The following is a 21429-nucleotide window of genomic DNA, read 5'->3' on the forward strand; positions in this document are numbered from 1 at the left end:
TTGTAAATGTTTCTGTCACTCTGCAAATAGACCCTGGATCCATACAACAGACCTTGGGCTTCAAAAACTGAAAATGAAACAAAGCAGGAAATCACAAAGCGCATTGACAAAATACCTGTTCCTGCCAAAGGTATGTTGTTGTTTTTTAACTACAGTTGTTCAGAGCATAGTATGATTTTGATCTTCAGTTCTGTATAATAACTGTGCCATTATCCTTTATTGCTAAGGGAACCGACCATATATTTTGTCTGAGTTAACAGAGGATTGAAAGCAGCAGTTCCTATTTGCACTATGAACAATGTTGTAGTGACACTGTGGTAAGGAGTGTTGAATAAGACTATCCCATACTTGTAGTTTTTAGACCAGATTTTTTCAATCTCAGGTTGCCAGTGAAATCATAGCTAAATAGTTGTAAATGTTTCTGTCACTCTGCAAATAGACCCTGGATCCATACAACAGACCTTGGGCTTCAAAAACTGAAAATGAAACAAAGCAGGAAATCACAAAGCGCATTGACAAAATACCTGTTCCTGCCAAAGGTATGTTGTTGTTTTTTAACTACAGTTGTTCAGAGCATAGTATGATTTTGATCTTCAGTTCTGTATAATAACTGTGCCATTATCCTTTATTGCTAAGGGAACCGACCATATATTTTGTCTGAGTTAACAGAGGATTGAAAGCAGCAGTTCCTATTTGCACTATGAACAATGTTGTAGTGACACTGTGGTAAGGAGTGTTGAATAAGACTATCCCATACTTGTAGTTTTTAGACCAGATTTTTTCAATCTCAGGTTGCCAGTGAAATCATAGCTAAATAGTTCATTTTAGTTATACTATTTTTGTTGTAATTGATTTTGCTAGAAGTTGTGGAACCTCTTGTGATCTGTTTCTGTGACTCATTCTTTTTTTTGGGATGATGGTGGCATTTCAGGTTCTGAATTTTTAATTCCAATCACTGGATATTACTGTCAGCTCTGCCACGAATTTTTTTGGAGACCAGATATCAGCAGAACAACATGTGAAAAGTCATCCACATAATGAGAAATATAAGGTAGATATCTAGAGTATTGTTGTTATCATTGTTTTTGTTTACTGTCAGATCAACTTATGGTAGCCCTATGAATGAGAGACCTCCCAAGAACCCTGTCCCTCTGCTCAGATCCTGCAAATTCAGGCCTGTGGCTTCTTTGGTAGAATCAATCTATCTGTAATGTGACCTTCCTCTTTTCCTGCTGCCTTCCTCTTTCCCAGCATTATCATATTTTCTAATAAGTCATGCCATCTCATGATATGTCCAAAGTACGATGGCCTCAGTTTAGTCTTAATTTGCCCTTTGACGCTTTTATTTCTCTTTTTTTGGGGGGGCAGTCCATGGTATCCATACAATTATTTTCCAGCACCACATTTCAGATGAGTTGATTCTCTTCCTGTCAACTTTCTTCACTGTTCATCTTGCCCAACATTATGTAGAAACCAGTACTACAGAAATACTGTAGTATAGTTGATTCAGACTTTAGTATTTAGTATTTGCACTTGATAACCTTATTTGCTTCCTTCATAGCTGACTTTCCAAGTCCTTGCTTTCTAATTTCTTGACTATAGTCTCCATTTTGATGAATTGCTGAGCTAAAGTATTCATGGGAATAAGACCTAGGATGGATGACATAATACAGTGGTACCTCGGGATACGAAATACCCACGTTACGAAATTTCCGGGATACGAAAAAATCCCATAGGAAATAACTGTTCCGGGTTACGAAGGTTTTTTCGGGTTACGAAAAAATTTTTGGTGCTTTTCGGCGCTATTTCACACGAAATCGCGGCTTTTCCCCATTAGCGCCTATGGGTTTTCGGCTTGCGAAGGCTTTTCGGGTTACGAAAGCTGCAGCGGAACGAATTAATTTCGTAACCCGAGGTACCACTGTACACTGATCCTTTCCCTTACGCAGGGGATCCATTCTGGACGACCCCCCCCCATGTAATGGAAATTCCACATATGCTCAAGCCCCATTAAAATATTATAATAATAATAATAATAATAATAATAATAATAATAATTTGTATTCCGCTTTTTCAGAAAGGAATCAAAGCGGATTCCAACCTTAATTAAAAATTACAATTAAAAAACCCCAAAACCCCAACCCTCTCCCCAATCATAAAAGCAGTGATCAACCCATAAAAAGAGATTAAACATCCAAATTTAAAACTGTCCAATAGTAATACACTAAAATTTCAACAGATTAGCACAAGAAATTAGGGGGGATGGGGGAGATTATATCAATCAATTTTGATACCGAAATAATAGAGGTATCATTAGAGGAGTGAGGCAAGTCAAACGGATCTAACCTAGTCTGGAAAGGCCTGCTGGAAGAGATCCGTCTTAATAGCCTTTTAAAAGTCTTCGAAGGTAGTAATATGGTGGATCTCGTCTGGCAAGGTTGTTCCAGAGCCTGGGAGTGGCTGATGAGAAGGTCCTCTGGGTTACCACTGAAAGTCTGGTCTTCTTAGGTTGTAGCAGATTCTTCCCAGAGGACTGAAGTTTGCAGGGTGGATTGTATGGAAGTAGATGCTCCCACAAGTATCAGGACTCAAGCCATATAGGGCTTTAAAAGTTAGAACCAATACCTTGTACCTCGCCTGGAAACTAATAGGCAGCCAGTGGAGAGATTTTAGAACCAGTGTAATATGGGCAGTTCTGGATGTGCCCGTGACCAACCTGGCTGCCATATTTTGTACCAGTTGAAGTTTCCGAACTTGGCACGAGGGTAGCCCCATGTAGAGCGCATTACAGAAGTCGAGTCGAGAGGTTGCCAGCGCATGTACTACTGTTTCAAGGTCTCCCTGCTCCAGGAAGGGGTGTAGATGGCATATCAGCCAAAGCTGATAGCAAGTGCTCCTGACCGTCGCATCCACCTGAGCTGTCAGCTGAAGAGATGAGTCAAGGAGTAATGGGGCTCGTGCTCACGGTGATGCCATGGGCATGCACGCCATTAGTCTTTCTGGCTCACGGCACAGCTTCTTCCCATGTGGCTTTCAGCATATGCTGAAAGCCGCATATGTTGTGCCAACATATGATGTGAGCACACTGTGCTCTAAAAGTTTATTTTAGTTTTTTGATCTTTACTTCAGCAGTAGTAGAGGGGAGGTCTTAGCTCAGTGATAGAGTGCATGCTTGCACTGGGCCAAATCTTGGCATTTCCAGGTAAGTGGGGGAGAATAACATTTCACCTTAAGGAGCTACAGCCAGTCAGTATATACAGTCCAATAATCTGATTTCATGTAAGAGAACTTCTTACAGAGCTGTGTGAAACTTGGAGTACAGTCGCCCCTCCTTTCTCGCAGACTTGAGATCTGCGTTCTTGCTTATACACGGAGGGGTGACCTCCGTTAACCCCAATGGGGTGTGCCCCCGCGGGGGGCGCATCCCATTCAAGCCTGTGGGGCTTAAATACATTCAAGGGTCCATGGGGGGGGGGGTCTGGAATGGATCCCCCACAAAAACAGGATTGACTGTATTTTCATTACCTCACATTTATTATAATAATATAATAACAATTAAGAGCCCTGGTGCACAGTGGTTAAATACTGGTAGTGCAGCCACAACACTTGTGAGTTATATCCCACAAGGCTCCAGGTTGACTCAGCCTTCCATCCTTTTGTAGGTAAAATGAGTATCCACCTTGTTGGGGGGCAGTTGGTTTACAGATTGTAAACAGCTAAGAGAGGGCTGAGTTCACTAATAAGCAGTACAGAAATGTAAATGCTATAGCTGTTGCTAATGATAATATTTATTTCTTACCTGCCTCCCCATGAATCGAGGTGGGGGACATCAAAAATTAACAGAGAAACAACATCAGTAAAAATGTATCAGTTAAAACACACATCAGTTTAAAAAAAACAAATAAGATATACACATAGTAAAACAGTCCACATCTAAAATTCATAATTTAAAATTTACAATTTAAAAATCATCTGGATAAGCCTGCTGGAGGAGACTGGTCTTTAATGCTCCCTTAAATTTGGACAGCATATTCAGCTGTTGAATCTCTTCTGACAGGTCATTCCAAATTCTAAGGATAGCTGAAGAAAAAGTCATCTGACAGTTGGCAACCTGGCTGACTGGAGTAAATGTTTGCCAGAGGACCTGAGTGTATGGGTCAGATTATAAAAGGGAGGGGGGGAGGTGATCCTGTAAATCTTGTATTATACTGGGATTATTATAAGCTCAGTGGGGCATATTATATGGTGGGGGAGGTGATCCTGTAAACCCTGTATTATTCTGGGTTTTTTATAAACTCAATTTACATGAAATGGCACTTCTCAACTATTACTTGGTTTGGAAGGAGTACAAAACATTAAAATATTTTTCTTGTGCTGTGATTCTGAAGCTCAAGGGCCTATGAAAATGTCCTGCCTGCCTGCCTTCTTGATCCAGGTTTACCAGTGAGTACAATTACCCACAGAAAGGAATAAGAAGGAGGAACTATTAAGTAAGGCATACCTATTCCACTAACAAAATTCTTTATTAAATATCAGTGCTGAGATTTCTCCCCTCTTTTTGCAGAAATATATTGATGAGAATCCATTCTATGAAGAAAGAAGGAACCTGGACCGTCAAGCGGGTTTGTCTGTGATTCAAGAAACAGAACGTAGACTGAAACGGAAACAGTGTGAAAAGCAAAAAGAGGAGAAAGATGAGAAGACAGTAAAAACAGCAAGGAAAGAGGAACCAAATAATACCAAAGAGCTGGGAGATGGAGATAATGAATATGATACTAATAAATTGAAAAAAGTTACTAGTGGCCAAAAATGTGGAATTAAACTTAGATTGAATAAGGATGACAAAGAGGTTGAGAAGAAGGAAGAGAAAAAAGAGGACTCCCCACAGGAATCAAGATTGTCATCTTTTGGAAAGTTCAGCTGGACAAAGACTGAGAGGGATGAAAAAACCCAAGGTAAAGATGTGGCTCTTTCTAAGGAAGAAAGTGCAGAGCAATGTAAAGATAAAGAAAGTAAGTCACAGTCTGGAAAACCAAATTCAAAGCCCATTGCAATTAAGTTGTCTGGAAAAACTGTTATCCCACACACTAGTCCCTGGACACCAGTTGTTTCAACTTCATCACATGCAAAAATCAGACCCAATTTGCCAGTCCCGACAATGGTTCTTAGGAAATCTGCAACTGCAACAGTAAGTAAGCCAGCACCTTTAAATACTTTCTTGTCTATAAAATCTTCTGGTGCCACCACCAAACCACTTCCTGTTGTCAAAGAAGGTAATCCAGAAATTGTTCTGCCTCCAGATATTATTTCAAAGGCATTTGGGGGAGAAGTCGTTGTCTTAAAAGGGTCACAAGAGGATGCAAAGACACCAGCAGAAGCAGAGGAACATGAGCAGAAAAGTGTGACGAAGGCCATAGAACATGCAAAGGCTCTGGAACATTCAAAGGCATGTGTAGCAAAGGCACAGGAACAGGCAGCTGTTGTGGCAAAGGCACAAGAACTTGCAGCTATGGCAACAGAACAGGTTGTAAGAATGGCAAAGCTAAAAAAGCAGTCTTTAATTTTTGAGAGACCACAGCAGCGTTCTCCTCTGCTACCATTGCCACCAAGACCACCACTGACACTAACACAACAACAGCTACCTCTAGCATTTTATCCCCCTCTACCCCTGCTTCCACTAAAGCAAGCAGCTATCTTGGCAGATGATATGGCTCCTGGTGTGTCTGAAGATGATAAAAACATACTGGCAATGCCCATGTGTCCCTATCCTTTACCACCTCCAACTGTTTTTAGAGACCATGCTAAAAAAATAGAAAAAAAGAATACTTCTCTGGCTGCAGGCAGTGCTCAAGATCTATATGATGTCTTCTACAACAGCAGTGTGAGGAGTCCAGCTGACAGCAAGCTTGTGAATTCATCAAGTTCAGATAAAGGGAAATTAAATTCTGTTGAGATAGAAAAAAGTATAGACCTGCTGGCAGATTCCAAACCAAGAAACAATGCTTTGGGACAACAGTCCTTACAGAATGTATGCAACTCTCCCAGTGTTAACAAAATACCTTTAGATGAAGAGACATCAGAAACAGAGAAAGTAGAAACAGAGAAAATTTTAGCAGTCTCTGAAGAAAGTACTGAACTCAAAGCTAGTGCTGATGGCACATCAGACAAAATCTCTTCAGGGAATAGGGAAGGTTTAGAATCTAACAGTTTCCCAACAAGTGACTCTGTTTCCTTTCATGAGAAGATAGAAATGGGAACTCTCGCTCTAATTGAATCTAGCAAGAATTCACTACATCCTGGAAAAGCAGAATTAGTCACACAGTTGTCAGAAAGTAATACTCCTGTTTTGGAAAGTGATAGCCAAAAGCCATCAAAGCTTGAGCAAGTGGTGTCTGGATGTTCTGATGATAACAAGTTGGCTATGCAGTTGTCAGAAGACATCATTGCACCTTTAGAAGATATTAGTATGAAGCCATTAAAATGTGAGACATCAGAAGTAGTCATGCAGTTCTCAGAAAGCAGTGTTTCTCCTTTGAAAAGTGATAGCAAGTCAGCATCAGATCTTGAGACAGCTGAGTTTAAATGTCCTGATGATAACAAGTTAGCCTTACAGTTGCTAGAAGACAGTGTTGAACCTGTGGAAAATGTTAGCATGAAACCAGTGAAATATGAGACATCAGAAATAGTCACACACTTTTCAGAATGTAATGCTTTGGAAGTTGATAACAAGAATTCATTACAGTTTGAGATTGCACCGTTTAAAAGTTGTGATGACAAGAAGTTAGCTATACAGTTGTCAGAAGACATTGCACCAGTAGAAGATGATGTTAGCATGAGGTCATTCAAATGTGAGACATCAGAAATAATTGTGCAATTTTCAGAAAGCAATGCTCCATTGGAATCTGATAACAAGAAGGTGTCAGAGCTTGAGACAGAAAAGTTTAAATGTCTTGATGATAAAGCGTTAAGAATACAATTGTTAGAACACACTGTTTTTCCTTTAGAAGATGTTAGCAAGAAGCCACCAAAGCCTGAGACAGCAGAATTGACAGTGCTATTGCCAGATAGTGGGACTGCTTTTCTGGAAGACCTTCACAAGAATCCATTGGAACATGAGCCAGTAGAATTTAAATCTTCTATAGATAAGTTTGCCTTGCCATTGTCAGAAGATAGCATTGCTCCTTTAGAAGATGTTATCATGAGGCCATCAGAGCTTGAGACAGAGGTTGATTCTCCTGATGATAAAAAATTAGCAGTGCATTTGCCAGAAAAGGAGATTGATTTTAGTAAGAAACATATAATGAGATATGTCGATGTAACAAATGGTAAAGACGTTGATGAGAAGCTGCTAGAACAGCAGAATGTGGGGGTTTGTGATAACTCCAACTTAGAAAAGACTAAGAGTGATTTGGAGATGAAAGCACATGTGACATGTTCAGGTGAGACAGATTTAGGAAGAGGACATCTAGAATTAGCAGAACATCAGTTTGCACTGAGTCAGGGAGACAATTCATTATTTGAACAGCAAATTGAGACTAAGAAAGAAAGATCTGTTACAACAGAAGATAAGCAAACTGCTGGAGCCTCTGACTTGATAGCTTCTACTTGGGTTTCAGATACATGTTTGCAGACTCAACTGACATTGGGCCCTGTAGATTCATTTTCAAAAGTGAGTGAAGAAGACCGTCAAATAGTAGTAACAGATCAGAGTTCTTCTAAAGAACCTTTACTTAATCTAAAAGTAGACGCTCTCAGATTTGATCAGCTTGAGTCAGTAATAGCCAAGGATGAAATGCCTCAAACTTCTGAGATCCAGATTTTAGATCCAGAATCTAAGCTTTTAAGTAAAGGTGACCCAGTCTCTTTCCATAATAACAGTGAACAAGAATTATTGGTTAGTTCTCAACCAAAGGATTGTGAAGCGTTTAATGTTGTTAATGTTCCAGAATCAGGAGAGACACCGAATGAATGCGCTACTAATGTAACATTGATAAGCAGCACACTAGGAAAAGATGAAGAGATAAATCAGCAGCCATTAAATTGTGAAGGCAAGAGTCTGCAAAGAGAGGAAGCTTTGGGGAGTATTTCTCCTACAAATGATGTTGACTGTAGTTCCAGTGTAGAATTAATGTTTATAAAAAATGACATGCTTGAAACGTCAAGATCTGATATGGAATTAAATGACAACGAGGAGACAGGTGTAACAGAAACAGAAAATGCTAGTTTTCCCAGTGTTCATTCAGAAATGGTCCAAGAACCATTAGATATACTTTCAACAGAAATTGGTGTTGAGCATCTTGGAGGTGACACTCTTACCTTCACAGACATTAACACTGGAGTCTTACATACACCAGCAGTTGGTGACTTTGACTTGAATACCACTTACTCAGAACTTAACTTTCATCAGTCTGCAACTCTTACTCTGAATTTAAATATAGAAAATGAGAGAGAGTCTCCAAAATCTGATGAAACTAAGCCTGCTGATTCTCCCAGAATGAAAACTGGTCTGGAATTAGAATCCATCAATTTCAGTCTGGGGGATATTGAAATGGAACGTGAACAGTTGGGGATCTTACCATCTGGAATTCTAAATGAGGATATTATAGATAGCCCAAAGTTAGAAACTGTTATACCCATTTCTTTGGAAACTAGCAAAACTACTGAGCTGGGCATTGACCAACCAGCAGTTCAATCAGAAATGATTGATTTTGCTACATTAACTTCTGAAGAGGAAGAGTACAAGTTTTGTTCTTTGGTTTCTGATGTAACTGCCCCACATGTGCCATCTTCATCAAATGGTGACACTGCTGAACCAAATACATCACTTGTTGAAATGCAGGACAAACCTACAGTTTCGAAAGTGCTGCAAAAGGATGTTGGCAAATGTGGCACTTCTGATATACTGTCATTGCGTTGTGGTGGAAAAAATGTGCAAAAGCAAGTGCCCATGATCCTTCCAGATCTAAAGATAGCAACTGTAGAAGTGGGGGGCTCGGGTGATGCTGAATTGTACAACGCCAAGAATGAGATACAGATATCAGGAAGAGAGCTACTTAAGACAGAAGAAGAAAATAATGATATTCGATGTGAGGTTGACAGTAAGTTGACTTCAGAAGTTACTGACAGTTCATCAACAGAGCACCTGGTAAGTTCAGACAAAATTGGCTCAAATGCTTGAATAGCAAATATTCATATTTTGTAAATATTCTGTTTAAGTTTAGTATGTTGAATATCTTGTAGCTTCCAGTAGACTTATTTTTTGCCCCAAGAAGTACACTGTTGTACGTACATTGTGTAAAATGTTTTCTTGTCTGTCTTTGACCATTAGCTTTCTATTTCCAGACATTATAAGGAATTTCTCATTTATAATGTTTAATGTTTGGGCTGTAGTTGGGTTTTTATTTGTATGATTTGATGTTGTTACAGGATGCTTTCTTTTTGCATTTTTGTTTGACTTTTAATGGTTTCTGATTTATACAGCCTTTGTAAGTAACATTCCAAGTACAACACTGACAAGCGCATGGACACATGTTCAGAACTTGAGGAGAATGAAGGCTCATGGTGAAGGATTTAAGCAGTTTGCTTTGAAAGTTTATGCATGTTTTGTATTGAAAAATGTAAAATGCACAAAGAATGTTCTGCATTTTTCATGATGCAGAAGATTGTTCTGCATTTTTAAATTTGTCATTACATGTTGAATTGAACTTGTAACCGAGACTGTAATGCAATGTTGTATAAAACCTTGTATGGAAAACATCTATCTCACTGAGCAAAGAAGAAAAATCTACCATCTCTTTGGAGAAGATAACTACTTGGTAAGACTGTGGCCCCTGCACCTGGACTCTGTATATTGAGGTCACATGATTTGAAATCACATTTATTTCACTGTTTTGTGACACAGTAACTGTTTGTGTTAAATTGTTTAGCAGCTGACCAGCTCAGAAGGAACAGAAGATCTGAACTTTACTCTCGGGATGGGATTCACTTCATGTAACCAGACTTTACAAACCTGAATGATTCCCCTGAGCAGCAAAATACTGTTGTGTGAAGGCTTTCGCTTATACAGCCAGTCAAGATATGCATTAAATATTGCATGCATTTATCTAAAGGTTTTTATCTGTACATTTAAAATAAATGACCATTATGATCTACAACATGGACAGTTTTTTTAATTCTCTGCATATATGTAAATAAAACTTTCATAATTCTCTAATTATTTAAGTGAAGCCAGATCCCTTGGTTTTGTGTATAAAGGTTCTGATACATTTCTTATCCAAGCAACATTGGGAGCAAAATGAAACTTGGAATTTGTAGCAGTGGAAGAAAAATGTTACTTAAATATTTAACACCATGGTCCCTTTTTCTGGCTACATTACCCACTAGGGCCAGATTAACCCCTCAAATTGAAACAAAACAAAACAGGGCACACTTAGTTTTAGAAGGGAATTGTGTTCTCTAGAGACAAAAGTTCTCTCTCTTTTTTTACAGTAACTTGAAATAAACCCAACAAAGGGATTGATGAAAAAAATCACCAGAGTGGTCCTGGGTGCCATAAAAACAGATCAAATCCTCAGGGCATATTATTTCCATCTCCAATTTGGTAGGTTAACCATGTTGGAGAATGTATGAACTTCCATATGAATGAATTGTTATGCTGAGAATATTTGAAAGATTTATGATTTCTTTTCCATGCACTCTTTTAAACATTCACTTAAAATGAAAGTGTGTTGTTACATTGCTAATAAGTATTAACTGGTGGAACAATTAACCACACTATCATTTCTTTAACGTAGAACCCTGCACTGGCATTGTAAACTTCCAGATTTAAAGGTCATTCTACACAGTGGTATAGCTATTTTGTCCTTTCCACCCTCTACATCTTGTCCCAAACAGACAAATGCATTGGAGAAAGACAAAGACAGTGCAAAACAGTGATAAGCAGTCCTCTGAATTTCCATGCTGTTTTTTCCATGCACTGTAAAAAATGTTGTATATGACTCTTGAGCATTAAAAAAAATATTCAATTTTGTGGGGTTGAAAACCTCAAGAGAAACCACCTGGAAGTACACAGTGGAGTACTGAGCATTGATTGCTGGTAGCTGAAAATGATGATGGGCAAATACATACCAGAAGTGTTGTTTTGTTCAGAAACGTAACAGCTGCCAAATTGAGATGAATACTTGCAGTTCTTTCACAGAATAACTTTCTGCATTTTCTCATGTATAATAAAAGTAGAAGTTTTGAAAATTTTGGTTTCTAGATAGCTTACCACAAAACGAATTATGAAGAATAAATTGACACTATTATTAATCATTGTACAGTAATTTCCCCCACTAATTTTCCTCTGACAGAGTGACACCAAGAATGCCTTTCCTTAGCTGATGAGTATTTAAATAAATGGGGTAACTATGTTCTATCATTTTTCAGCAAATGAGACATTGAGGATGAGGGGACCACACCGGCAATGTGAATAAACTTCACCTTGAGGGCATAATCTGCTAATTTTCTTCTTATCAAATAACGGTGTAAACTCAGGCCGTTTATTTCTATGGTCAATTATAATTGTGCATTTTTTAAATGGGACTAAAGCAATAAAGCATGTGAAATTCACATTATTTTTCTTTGCTTCAGAAATTGTAGAAAGCAAATACATGCCTCTGGCTTTTAAACTATACAGTGGTACCTCGGGATACGAAATACCCAGGTTACGAATTTTTCGGGATACGAAAAAATCCCATAGGGATTTATTGTTTCGGGTTACAAAAGTTTTTTCGGGTTACGAAAAAAACTCCGGCGCTATTTTAAATGGAGCCGCGGCAGAGCCGCGGCTTTTTCCCCATTAGCGCCTATGGGTTTTCGGCTTACGAAGGCTTTTCGGGTTACGAAAGCGGCCGCGGAACGAATTATTTTCGTAACCCGAGGCACCACTGTATAGCTTGTGGTTGGTAGAAGTGTCCCAATCCCCCCTTCCCACTAATTCTAATAATGTCAGAACTGCATCAAACTAAATATTGTTTGAAGGTTTGCTCTGACATTAATGTTACCAAGTCTAATAATAGAACAGTTATGTAGATATGCATTCAAGAAAAGATGAGAAAGGTATACCTTTTAAAATAATAAATGGTATTGATCTTTGCACATTCTTCAGAAGTTAACCATAACCCATGGGTCTTAGCTTTGAGACAAAACAATTTTGTAACCCAAACAAATTTCTCAGGAGGTAGATGCTAGGCTGGCATAGTTAAGTGGAAGTAAATTCAATTAAAATGTAGTGGAAAACAGTTAATCTGTTTCAAATAGGTATGCATCTAGGATGTTTTTTCCCCCCTGTTCTTTCTTACAGGCATACATTTTTCCATTACAAAGCTCCAGATTTAGTTGGTGATAGAATTAAATTTAAATTGTTTGGAATAAAGAAATAATGGCCACAGTTAAGGTGTAAAAACTGTTTTTAGTATGGAAAAAAATTCATTTTTGTTTTGCACAGTGACTGAAGTCCTTTCCAGGTGGTTTTGTTCACGACGGGAAGATACAGTGGTTTGAGGACCTGATGACATTCTACAATTTAGCGATTCGCCTCTGGAGTTGTTCTCAACTCTGAATACTTTGGTGATATTGCAACTCCAAGGGCCAGAGTTGGAGAAAAGGGATCTTGACTGCAAGTTTCTGTACTGATGTGACTGCCCTCTCACTCCCCCCCTCCCATGCCAGTTTGTCTGCCATCTGGAATGTTAACTGCTAGAAAACTTTTTGGATGGTTCTCCTTGTTGCTGTTTGTGAGTAGTAGCACATGCATCCCATCTATTGCCAGTTTGGAAATATTACCATTAAGCATTTAAAAAATAAAGTGTGTTTGCATCTCTCTCTCCCCTGCTATCATTCTAGTGGGATCATTCCTCTGGCTTTTAAAAAAGAATAGATCCTGCAAAGCACAAGCAGGGCTACCCCTTCTACTTTACAAGGGGGTGATGAAACGTTCTTGGCCTGACCAAAAAGGGAATGACCAAGAGCCATGAAACTTGGTCACATGTTCAACCCAAAGTTTGACACACTTGGTACATCATCAGTTTTTTTAACCTGTCTGGGAAAAAAAAATCTGATATCTGTTCACTGAAATACTGCTCTGTTTCTGGTAGTACCTCTGAATCACTGGAAAATTTCTTTCCTCTCAAACTCTTTTAAAGGTTTGGAAGCAGGAAATAAGATGAAGCAAGAATTGGTGAGTAGGGTGGATAGTCTATGAACTCAAACCCCAGATTCTTCAAAGCATCCACTGTCTTGCCAACCCTGTGAACAGGAATGTCCTGCAAGAAGAGAACACCTCTCCACAGCTTCTCTTGCCATTTTTCTTTCAATGCCTCCTTTAATTGACACAGCAAGTTAGAATAGTAGTCTGCATTAATTGTTTGCTCCTTCTGATAACAGTAATCAAAATACCTTTTTTATCCCCAAAAACTGTTAACATGACCTTTCCTACTAATTTTTCATTCTTGAATGTCTGGCTGTGGAGAATCCAAGTGCTGCCACTACATGGATTTGGTCACTGGATAATAGTGGTCACTGGTTTGGTCACTGGATAATAGTGATGTAACAATGTTTCGTTAACAGTGATGAGTCTTTCAAAAAAACAATTCACTAGATTACTCAAAATGCTGCAGAATCAACTTCAAGGTATCCACTTGATTTTCAAACATTTCAGCATCCATTTGGCTGACAGCTTTTGCACCAACAGCTGCTCTTGAGTTATAAACCCAAAATGTTCCCAGGCTATCTCTAGTGTCTCAGCAATTGTTTCACATTCGCCGATCTGCCAAAATCAGGTTATGAACGCACTCAATAATTTCAGGAGTTGACACCGTTGAAGGCTTCCCAAGCCTTGTATCTCCAGCCTCAAAATGATGCTGAAAGTTGCCACACCTGTTCTTTGCCTCATACACTTGCTTGCCTCATACACTCATGGATTTCCATTTTTCTCTTTAGGAACAGAAACTTTATGATGGCCCTCAGTTCCACACTTGAAAATTCCATTCTTTTTGTTGACACAGTTCTATCAATGATCTGAAAAAATTCAGAAAATATTGCTACCATCCTGCAATTTAGCAGTTTACAATACAGAGAACACTCTTTCAAGCTATAGGGACAAAATTACACTCAGATTTTGAGAAGGTTGGGCTGAGAACATTTCAGCACCTCCTTGTATAGTACATTGTGGACCTGGAATTTCAGTGATGTGGAGCAGTGTGTTCTAGTTTGTTGGCGTCTGTGGCCACTCTGATATACAGAGGGCTCGTTCTCAGTAGAGTTTAAAAGCAAATTGCTGAACAGGTTATATATCCATCGTTCCCACTTGAAATTGGTTCTGATCCTACTGTGCTTGGTTTCAACGGAAGTTAAGCGAGGCAAACACAAAAGAGCTGCTCTTTTCTGACACTAGTTTTTGGGTGGTTCTTTCGAAAAGACCCAAATCCAGCAAGTGGGAACGATGGGGTCAGATTCTCATCCGGGAGCTGCACCAGCTCTTGCCAGCTTCTCTCAGCCAGCCTTGGTGCTTTGGTGCTGTTTTTGAGGGCACAGCCATGGGCCACCATCTTGGGTGGCTCCTCTCCTGCGGCGCTCTCTTTCAGCTCAGCCAAGGCTGGCAGGCGGGGCAGTCCTTCATACCTTCCTCCCCTTGGCAAGGAGGGAATTGAGAGGCTTTCCTCCTTGGAGAGAGCCAAGGCAAGCTGGGAGCCTCACCAGAGTCCTTGGAACGAGGCTTCACCTTCTCCCCTTCCTCTGCTTTTCCTAGCTTGGCTATGGAAACCCACTGAGTGCCCCTGGGCAAGTCACTCTCTCTCAGTTGGAAGGTTGAGGAGTGCTCTGGCCAGGCTCTCTTCTTCCTCTCCCCCGCTCCCTCAAGTGTGAACGACAAAGGGGAGTAAACGGCCCCAGAAAGATTTGATCACAAAATAACCTTTTCCACACCGGCTTATTTTGTAGTGGGAATGAGACCAGAGTATCAGCACCTCCAGTATGCCTTTATCTTTTTTTAGGATTGCTCATTTTGTTGTCCATTATTTAGTTGAAAAGTCAGCACTTGCATATCAGATAAATCAGTTGAATCAAATACAGCTTGTTATTAGATATACCAGGCAATATTAGAATGAAAGAAAAGTCTCTTAAATCGCTGCGTAAAAGATGATTAAGGGGCTGTTCAGAGTGGCAGTTTGGGCCAGCTTGGGGTGGAGTCAGGGCATAGCATCTACACGACGCATGGCCCAGCTCCACCCAAGAGCGTGTGACGCACCGCGTGGCGTGAAGCATCATGGTGCTCCTCTTGCGCTGTGTACATACAATACAGTCCTCAAGAAGCGCAGCCAAGCCATGGTAACGTGGCTGTTGCACCCTTTGCAGGGTGCAAAAAGGAGGCGCAAAGACCAGATTGGGGCAGCGGTGTGTGGTTGCTGCAACCCCAATCTGGCTGAAACAAGAATGGCTTCATGCTGCTCCTTCGGGGCTGTTTGTACAGCCCCTAACTCACTTTTCTAATAGTTTGATACTAAGGCAGGTAGCTTGGCATTGAGGTGCGCTTCTGCTACTCAAAGTATCTAGTCATCCAGAAATCATCCAGGAATTAGCCCATCTGTGTAGTCATAGTTACTGTTTTGTCCATTGCAACTAACAGTAGTTAAAAATGGGAAGATATGAATCCAGAGATGAGAATGGGGGAGGAGTTGGCTCACCTGCTTTTGCAACAGAAAAAAATCTGTTGCAGATTTGCTGTGTGATGTTCTCTTAAAAGAGTTTTTCCATTTTTCTCCTGCTCTGCCTAACATGGAAAAAGCAACCTCATCAGGTTCTTTCTTCATTTTTTCATCTTGATTGTCTGGAAAACTTTGATCTATTTAATTTTTCTCTCTCAAGTTGCTTTTTGTAAAATCCAATAACAGGGTAATCTTTATGCATTCCAGGCTACGTTTTGTCCTGTTGACTGCTATGTTGCATTTGTCTAAGTCTGATATGTATGTAGTGAGGAGGAAAACAAAGAAATAGGTACCATATATATTGGGAGCCAATATATGTTGGAAGTTCATTTTAGAAAAGCCAGTAGAAAGCTGTTTGTGTCAGGAGCCCCCCAGAAGATGGTAAGGCAAAAAGAGAAGCATCCTAGCTTCATATAGAATGCAAAATGCACTGCTGCTGCTTTTTTTAATTAATAGTAGCACTGTGCAATTGTATTAGTATACCATGTTAATTATATTAATATAATTGTTATAGTGTAACAATTATATCCGATGATCTCAAAGTAGCTATCACTCTATAGAAAACAATTAAAATTGTAAATTATAAATAAAATAATAGATGACGAATGACGATAGATGAGAAATGAAATAGTACAAACTGCAGTCTAAGAAAAATCAAATATATCTTCTTCCTCTGAAAGCTTGTTCGAATAAATATGTATAGAATTATAGGAGACAACGAGTCCTGTAACCAGAGTGCCACCACAAACAACCTTGCCACATGTGGTTAGACCTGCAAACCACATTATTCTGGGGCACCATAAACAGAGTCTCAGATTACATCTAATTTGAGCACTCACATTTTATTCCTGAGAATTCTTCCTTACACCTAGTTCACTTTCATTGCAGTACTTTTGATGTTTCCTGAGATTGTTAGAACTGATGGAATCTATCTTGATTCAGGTTAGTGTTGCTTTCTATAATTTGTATGATTTGGAGGCTGAATTGGAGGCTTCCTTTCCACCCTTACGATTTTGCTTAGTGACCACCCACTAGAGTTGAGTGTTTCAGAAACAATATTTTAGCTGTGTAGCCTGTTACAAGGATGTGAGACCATCATTGAAATGTGTTGATCGTTTTTTTAAAAAAAAACAACAAAAACCAAGCACATTAAAATTATTATTACACAATTATTCTTGTGTCTGAGTATTATGTTAAATTGAAGTGTGAATATATTAATTATAATACAAGGTTATAGATAAGTTATAAATGTTAATTATGTGTCTAACCATTGCACCACAGATCTGAATACATGTTTGGTAGGATGTTCACCTAGTACAGATTGGCGCCAAAGCATGGAAATTCAGTTCAAGTACCTGGCTCTCTGCCAACTGGATACATTGACAAACACTTCTTGTACTTTAATATCTATCTTCATTGCTTTTTATACTTTAATTTCCATCATTATCATCTTCATCATCATCTCATTTTATATAGTTCTATAGATGTACATGGTACTTTACAAGTAAAACAAAAACTTCTACTCCAGGTAAATTCTATAACATAATCCCATAAACCATTCCTCTAGTTCTTGCTACTAGTGTGCAGAAGAACTGAATTCTAACAGTCTTTGATTGTGTCACCATCTACAAATGAGTATTTGTAGCACAGTCCTGTGCACTGTTAGACTATCTTCACTGCTGTAGTATATGTAAAGGCTCCCTCCTATTATCCTCTCTGTAATTGTATTTTTCACTCATTCTTCAGTGACATCGTAATAACGCTTATTTATAACCCCCCTTTCACCAAATGTTTCCACATGTTCAACAAAGCCACTAAATATTGTGCTGTCTCAGCTGTAAACACCCCGTTCTGGAAATTAAGTATTCATATTTCTTCCATTTTTGAAACGTTACCAATAGGCACTGAGCTGCAATGGTCTACAATATCAGATACTGGGATATACATCCTGTCTACCAGGCATGGAGGTTCAAATGATAGAGGCATGGTTAATGGGTTCATGTTTAGAATTGCACAGAATTTGAATTTTCAAATCCAAAGTACAAAATAGACTATCCATGTGCCATAAGTTAGCATGATGTGTGTATGTGTGTTGATCAGTGGTTCAAATTTCCTTGGTTTTGGCATCATAGCCCTGGCCATATGTCACTTTAAACTGGAGGGTTTTTCTTCTGGGGGAATTTTCTTCCTTTTTGAAGCACAAGAAGATAACGGGGAAAAACCCAACTACACTGTGGCTAAAGTCAAAACAATAGCAAACAATAAACAAACACGCTGACTGTGCAAAATGGATCCATTCCTCACACAGAAAGCAGCAGAATTGAGAAAATAGCAGCAATAAATAAAGCGTGACAAGAAAGTATAACATTCAGTATTACTTTCCGTAGGAAGGAAATCGCATGGAAACCTATCATGAGCCATACTGTGGGAACTGAGCACCATTTCTCTAGATTTACAATATAATTTTAAAAGGTTATGATTTTCCTCCCATATTTTCCTTAGAATTTAGACCCTATAACTATTGCTATTATTTATCTCTTTTGTCATTTTAATTATTTGCTTTGACCCAATTAAAAAGGACATTTTCTATTTTGAAAAATAAAAGTTACCAATAAATTATAAAAACGTGTTAACACATGAGCAATAATTTATCATTAAAACAGGGCACCATATGCTACTAGGGAATTTTTGATGTGCACATTGAGCATAATCAAAGGAATTTATCTCTTGGTGTATATCTTCATTTTGTTTCCACCAAGAGAAATCAACATTTTTGCTGTTTGATCAATTAACAATATTGTGGATCCTCCACATTTGCTGGAGATAGCGGTGCAGGACTCCCACAAAAGCAGAAAAACTGCAGAAAACCCACTTTTTAAAAATCTGAGCGAATGGCTCTTTAGGAATCTCTAAGTCCTCCGACATGACTCTGTCAGAGCTTCTGGAACGTTTGATTTCCTAGAGAGAACATATTAATCAAATCTGCAAATAATCCAATCCACAAAAGTCAAAGCCACAAATACGGAGAGCCCACTGTATTGGGAAGACTCTGTTACAAATTATTCACCTCCCCCTTTCCTCATAAATAGTGCCCTGAAAGAAAATGTAAAGAGAAGTCTTTCACACAAATGCAGCATGTGCAGAGGACTGCAGTTCTATGCTCTGCTCACTTACCAAAGAGTAAGTGAGTTCAGTTAGATTCTCTTCTGAGTAAATAAAAGTGTGGTCATAATGAACTTGATAATGCAGTTAACTGCAAATGAAGTTGAAAACTCATTCAAAATGTTTAAACATCACAAATCAAGGCAAGAAACAAATGTTATAATATATTTAAAATTGTGAGCCTTGCTATTCATAAGACGTCTCAGTTGCACTATTCAAAGCTTCACTTGTTGTCATGAGTACAGGATAAAAACAAACTTTGAAACCATATTCCTCAGTTTGATTGCGTTCTAACAGTACCAAGGAGAACTCTTGTGGATCTTGACTCCTTTGAAGAGTAAGGCCTGATACAAATGGACGCCTTGTGGTGCCCTCGGGTCAAAACTAGGGCCCGGGAGCACACAGCAACCGCATGCCCCCAAGCCCTAGTTCGTGTGGACGGTGCCATTGTCCACACAGTGCGCATAATGATGACATCACATGCACGCCACATCCAAACAGCATGGTGCGTGCATGATGTTGCTGTGATGCCCCAGGGCACAAATGGCGCCTTGGTGGCTTCACGGCAAGGAATTCCATTTTGGAGATCCTTTTTACTGCGGATTGTTGTTGTGGCCGTATGGTTGCCATGACAACAATCTGGGGGAGAAAAGGGCAGCCTCTGACCTCATCTGTACCTGGCCAAAATTAGTATTGATAAAATATTCCTGATACTTGGACCTGTTCTATAGCCTGGGCAGAAGCATATTAAACCTATTTATATGTTTATTCATTAAGGCTACAGATCCCATGGTTCCTCATTCTTGGTTGCTGCTGATGGAACTTGTAGGCAAACCATCATTTAGCATCATAGAGTTGGAAGAGACCACAAGGGCCATCCAGTCCAACCCCCTGCATCTGTCATAGATAGAAAGATGACCTACCATGCCTATTTGGATGCCCCATATTAAAAGTGCCTGATAATACAGTTGGCCCTTCTTATCCATAGATTCACCCACCCATGGCTTAATTATTTTAAAAAAAATAACAATAAATTCCAAAAAGTAAAACCTAATATTTTATATTGGGAACACCATTTTAATATGCCATTACATATAATGGAAGCTGAACATCCACGGATTTTGATGTCCATGGTATCCAGGGGATCCTGGAAACAAACTCCAGTGCACAGAGCCCTGGCAGTGCAGTGGTTAAATGCAGCCAAAATGGGAGTTTGATCCTGCAGTACTCCAGGTAGACTCAGGCCTGGAACAAACAGGCAGGAAAAAGTGGCTCGATCCTGCTTTTTAAGTGGGGTTGAAACCCTCCTGTCCGCACAGCCCACTCCCAAGGTGGTCCATGGATCAACCACATGGTGTGGCATCAAGCTGTACCGCTGGGTAATTTCCTTTTGTTCCTTCCCCACCATACATCATACCATCACACAAACACACCACTGGTGACCCCCATGTACTTTCTTTTTCGGCCCAGATGCCATCCCATTAGATGGCTGCCCCTTTAATCAGCACCTAGTCGGCATTTCAACCTTCAGTCCAGGAGGAATTCAAAAATGACTTCCATTTTGAGCATGACTAAGAAGTATGAATTTATATTAAAAGTTTTTAGCTTTTATTTGTTAATGTCCTACATTTTTCTTAATTCATTTCATTACATTTTATGGTGCCTCATCCTCCTTTGTGGTTATGACACCTGGTTACCCTGACCATGCTCACACACCAATGGCATATATATGTCTGTCACTAAATGCATCTGAGGAAGTAGACTGAAGCCTACGAAAGCTCATGCTGCCAATTGCTTTCTTTCAGTGAGTCTCAAGATGCTACAAGATCTCTCTCTATATTGATTAAAAGGGGGGAGAGCTTATTCAATAAAGGGGAGGTTTTATTGGAGGGCACGACCAAATAAAAGCTAAACACAGTCCTATAAATATATACATATAAAAGTGTGTGTGTGTGTGTGTGTATGTGTGTGTGTGTGTGTGTATATATATATATATATACAGTATATATAAATCCTGGCTCAAAATGGAGGACACAGTGGAATTCTTCCCGGACAGAGGGTTGAAATGTAGGGCATGTCTTGGGAAAGGGAGGGCCAAGCCTGGTCACCCTGCATGCAAGGGTAAACCCATGCTTCTTAGTGATGCTCAAAATGGAGGACATTGTGGAATTCCTCCTGGACGTCTCCTGGAAAAGGAGAACACAAGCCTGGGCGCCCCTGGGCTGGGTTGTTGTAGCTAAGGCAGCAGAGAGAGAGAGAGAGAGAGACACGAGAGCATGCTGGGAGTTGTAGTTTCCCCAAATAAAACATCCTGAAGTATTTTGTCCCTCGTCCCGCCCCGTCTCCCTCCCCTCTCCTTTAAGCCCAGCGCTTTCCAACGTGGTTCCCCTTCAGGTAAAGAGAGAAAGAGAAACGACAAAGTCCCAGGAGGGCTGTCTAACACTGTGCCTGACAGGAAATATGCGTTTCGGGTTAAAGTACTCTTTGTGGCCCCAAGAAGAAAAATACAGCCTTCAACGTATCG

At 39.6% G+C, this 21429-nt stretch overlaps 1 protein-coding gene across 1 annotated transcript in view; it reads left to right on the top strand.

The window, feature by feature from the left end:
* LOC121919988 (zinc finger protein 318-like) overlaps positions 1 to 16912 on the top strand; it is a 47868-nt gene extending 30956 nt beyond the window's left edge. The window contains 6 exon segments of the mRNA XM_042447052.1: positions 31 to 130; positions 932 to 984; positions 986 to 1051; positions 4565 to 9145; positions 9927 to 10600; positions 12488 to 16912. Of these exon segments, the coding sequence (XP_042302986.1) occupies positions 31 to 130; positions 932 to 984; positions 986 to 1051; positions 4565 to 9145; positions 9927 to 10013 (4887 nt within the window). The 3' untranslated portion in view covers positions 10014 to 10600; positions 12488 to 16912.
* Positions 16913 to 21429: the final 4517 nt, after the last annotated feature.

This window comes from Sceloporus undulatus, chromosome 1, assembly GCF_019175285.1.
Source record: "Sceloporus undulatus isolate JIND9_A2432 ecotype Alabama chromosome 1, SceUnd_v1.1, whole genome shotgun sequence".
In the NCBI taxonomy this organism is placed as follows: domain Eukaryota; kingdom Metazoa; phylum Chordata; class Lepidosauria; order Squamata; family Phrynosomatidae; genus Sceloporus; species Sceloporus undulatus.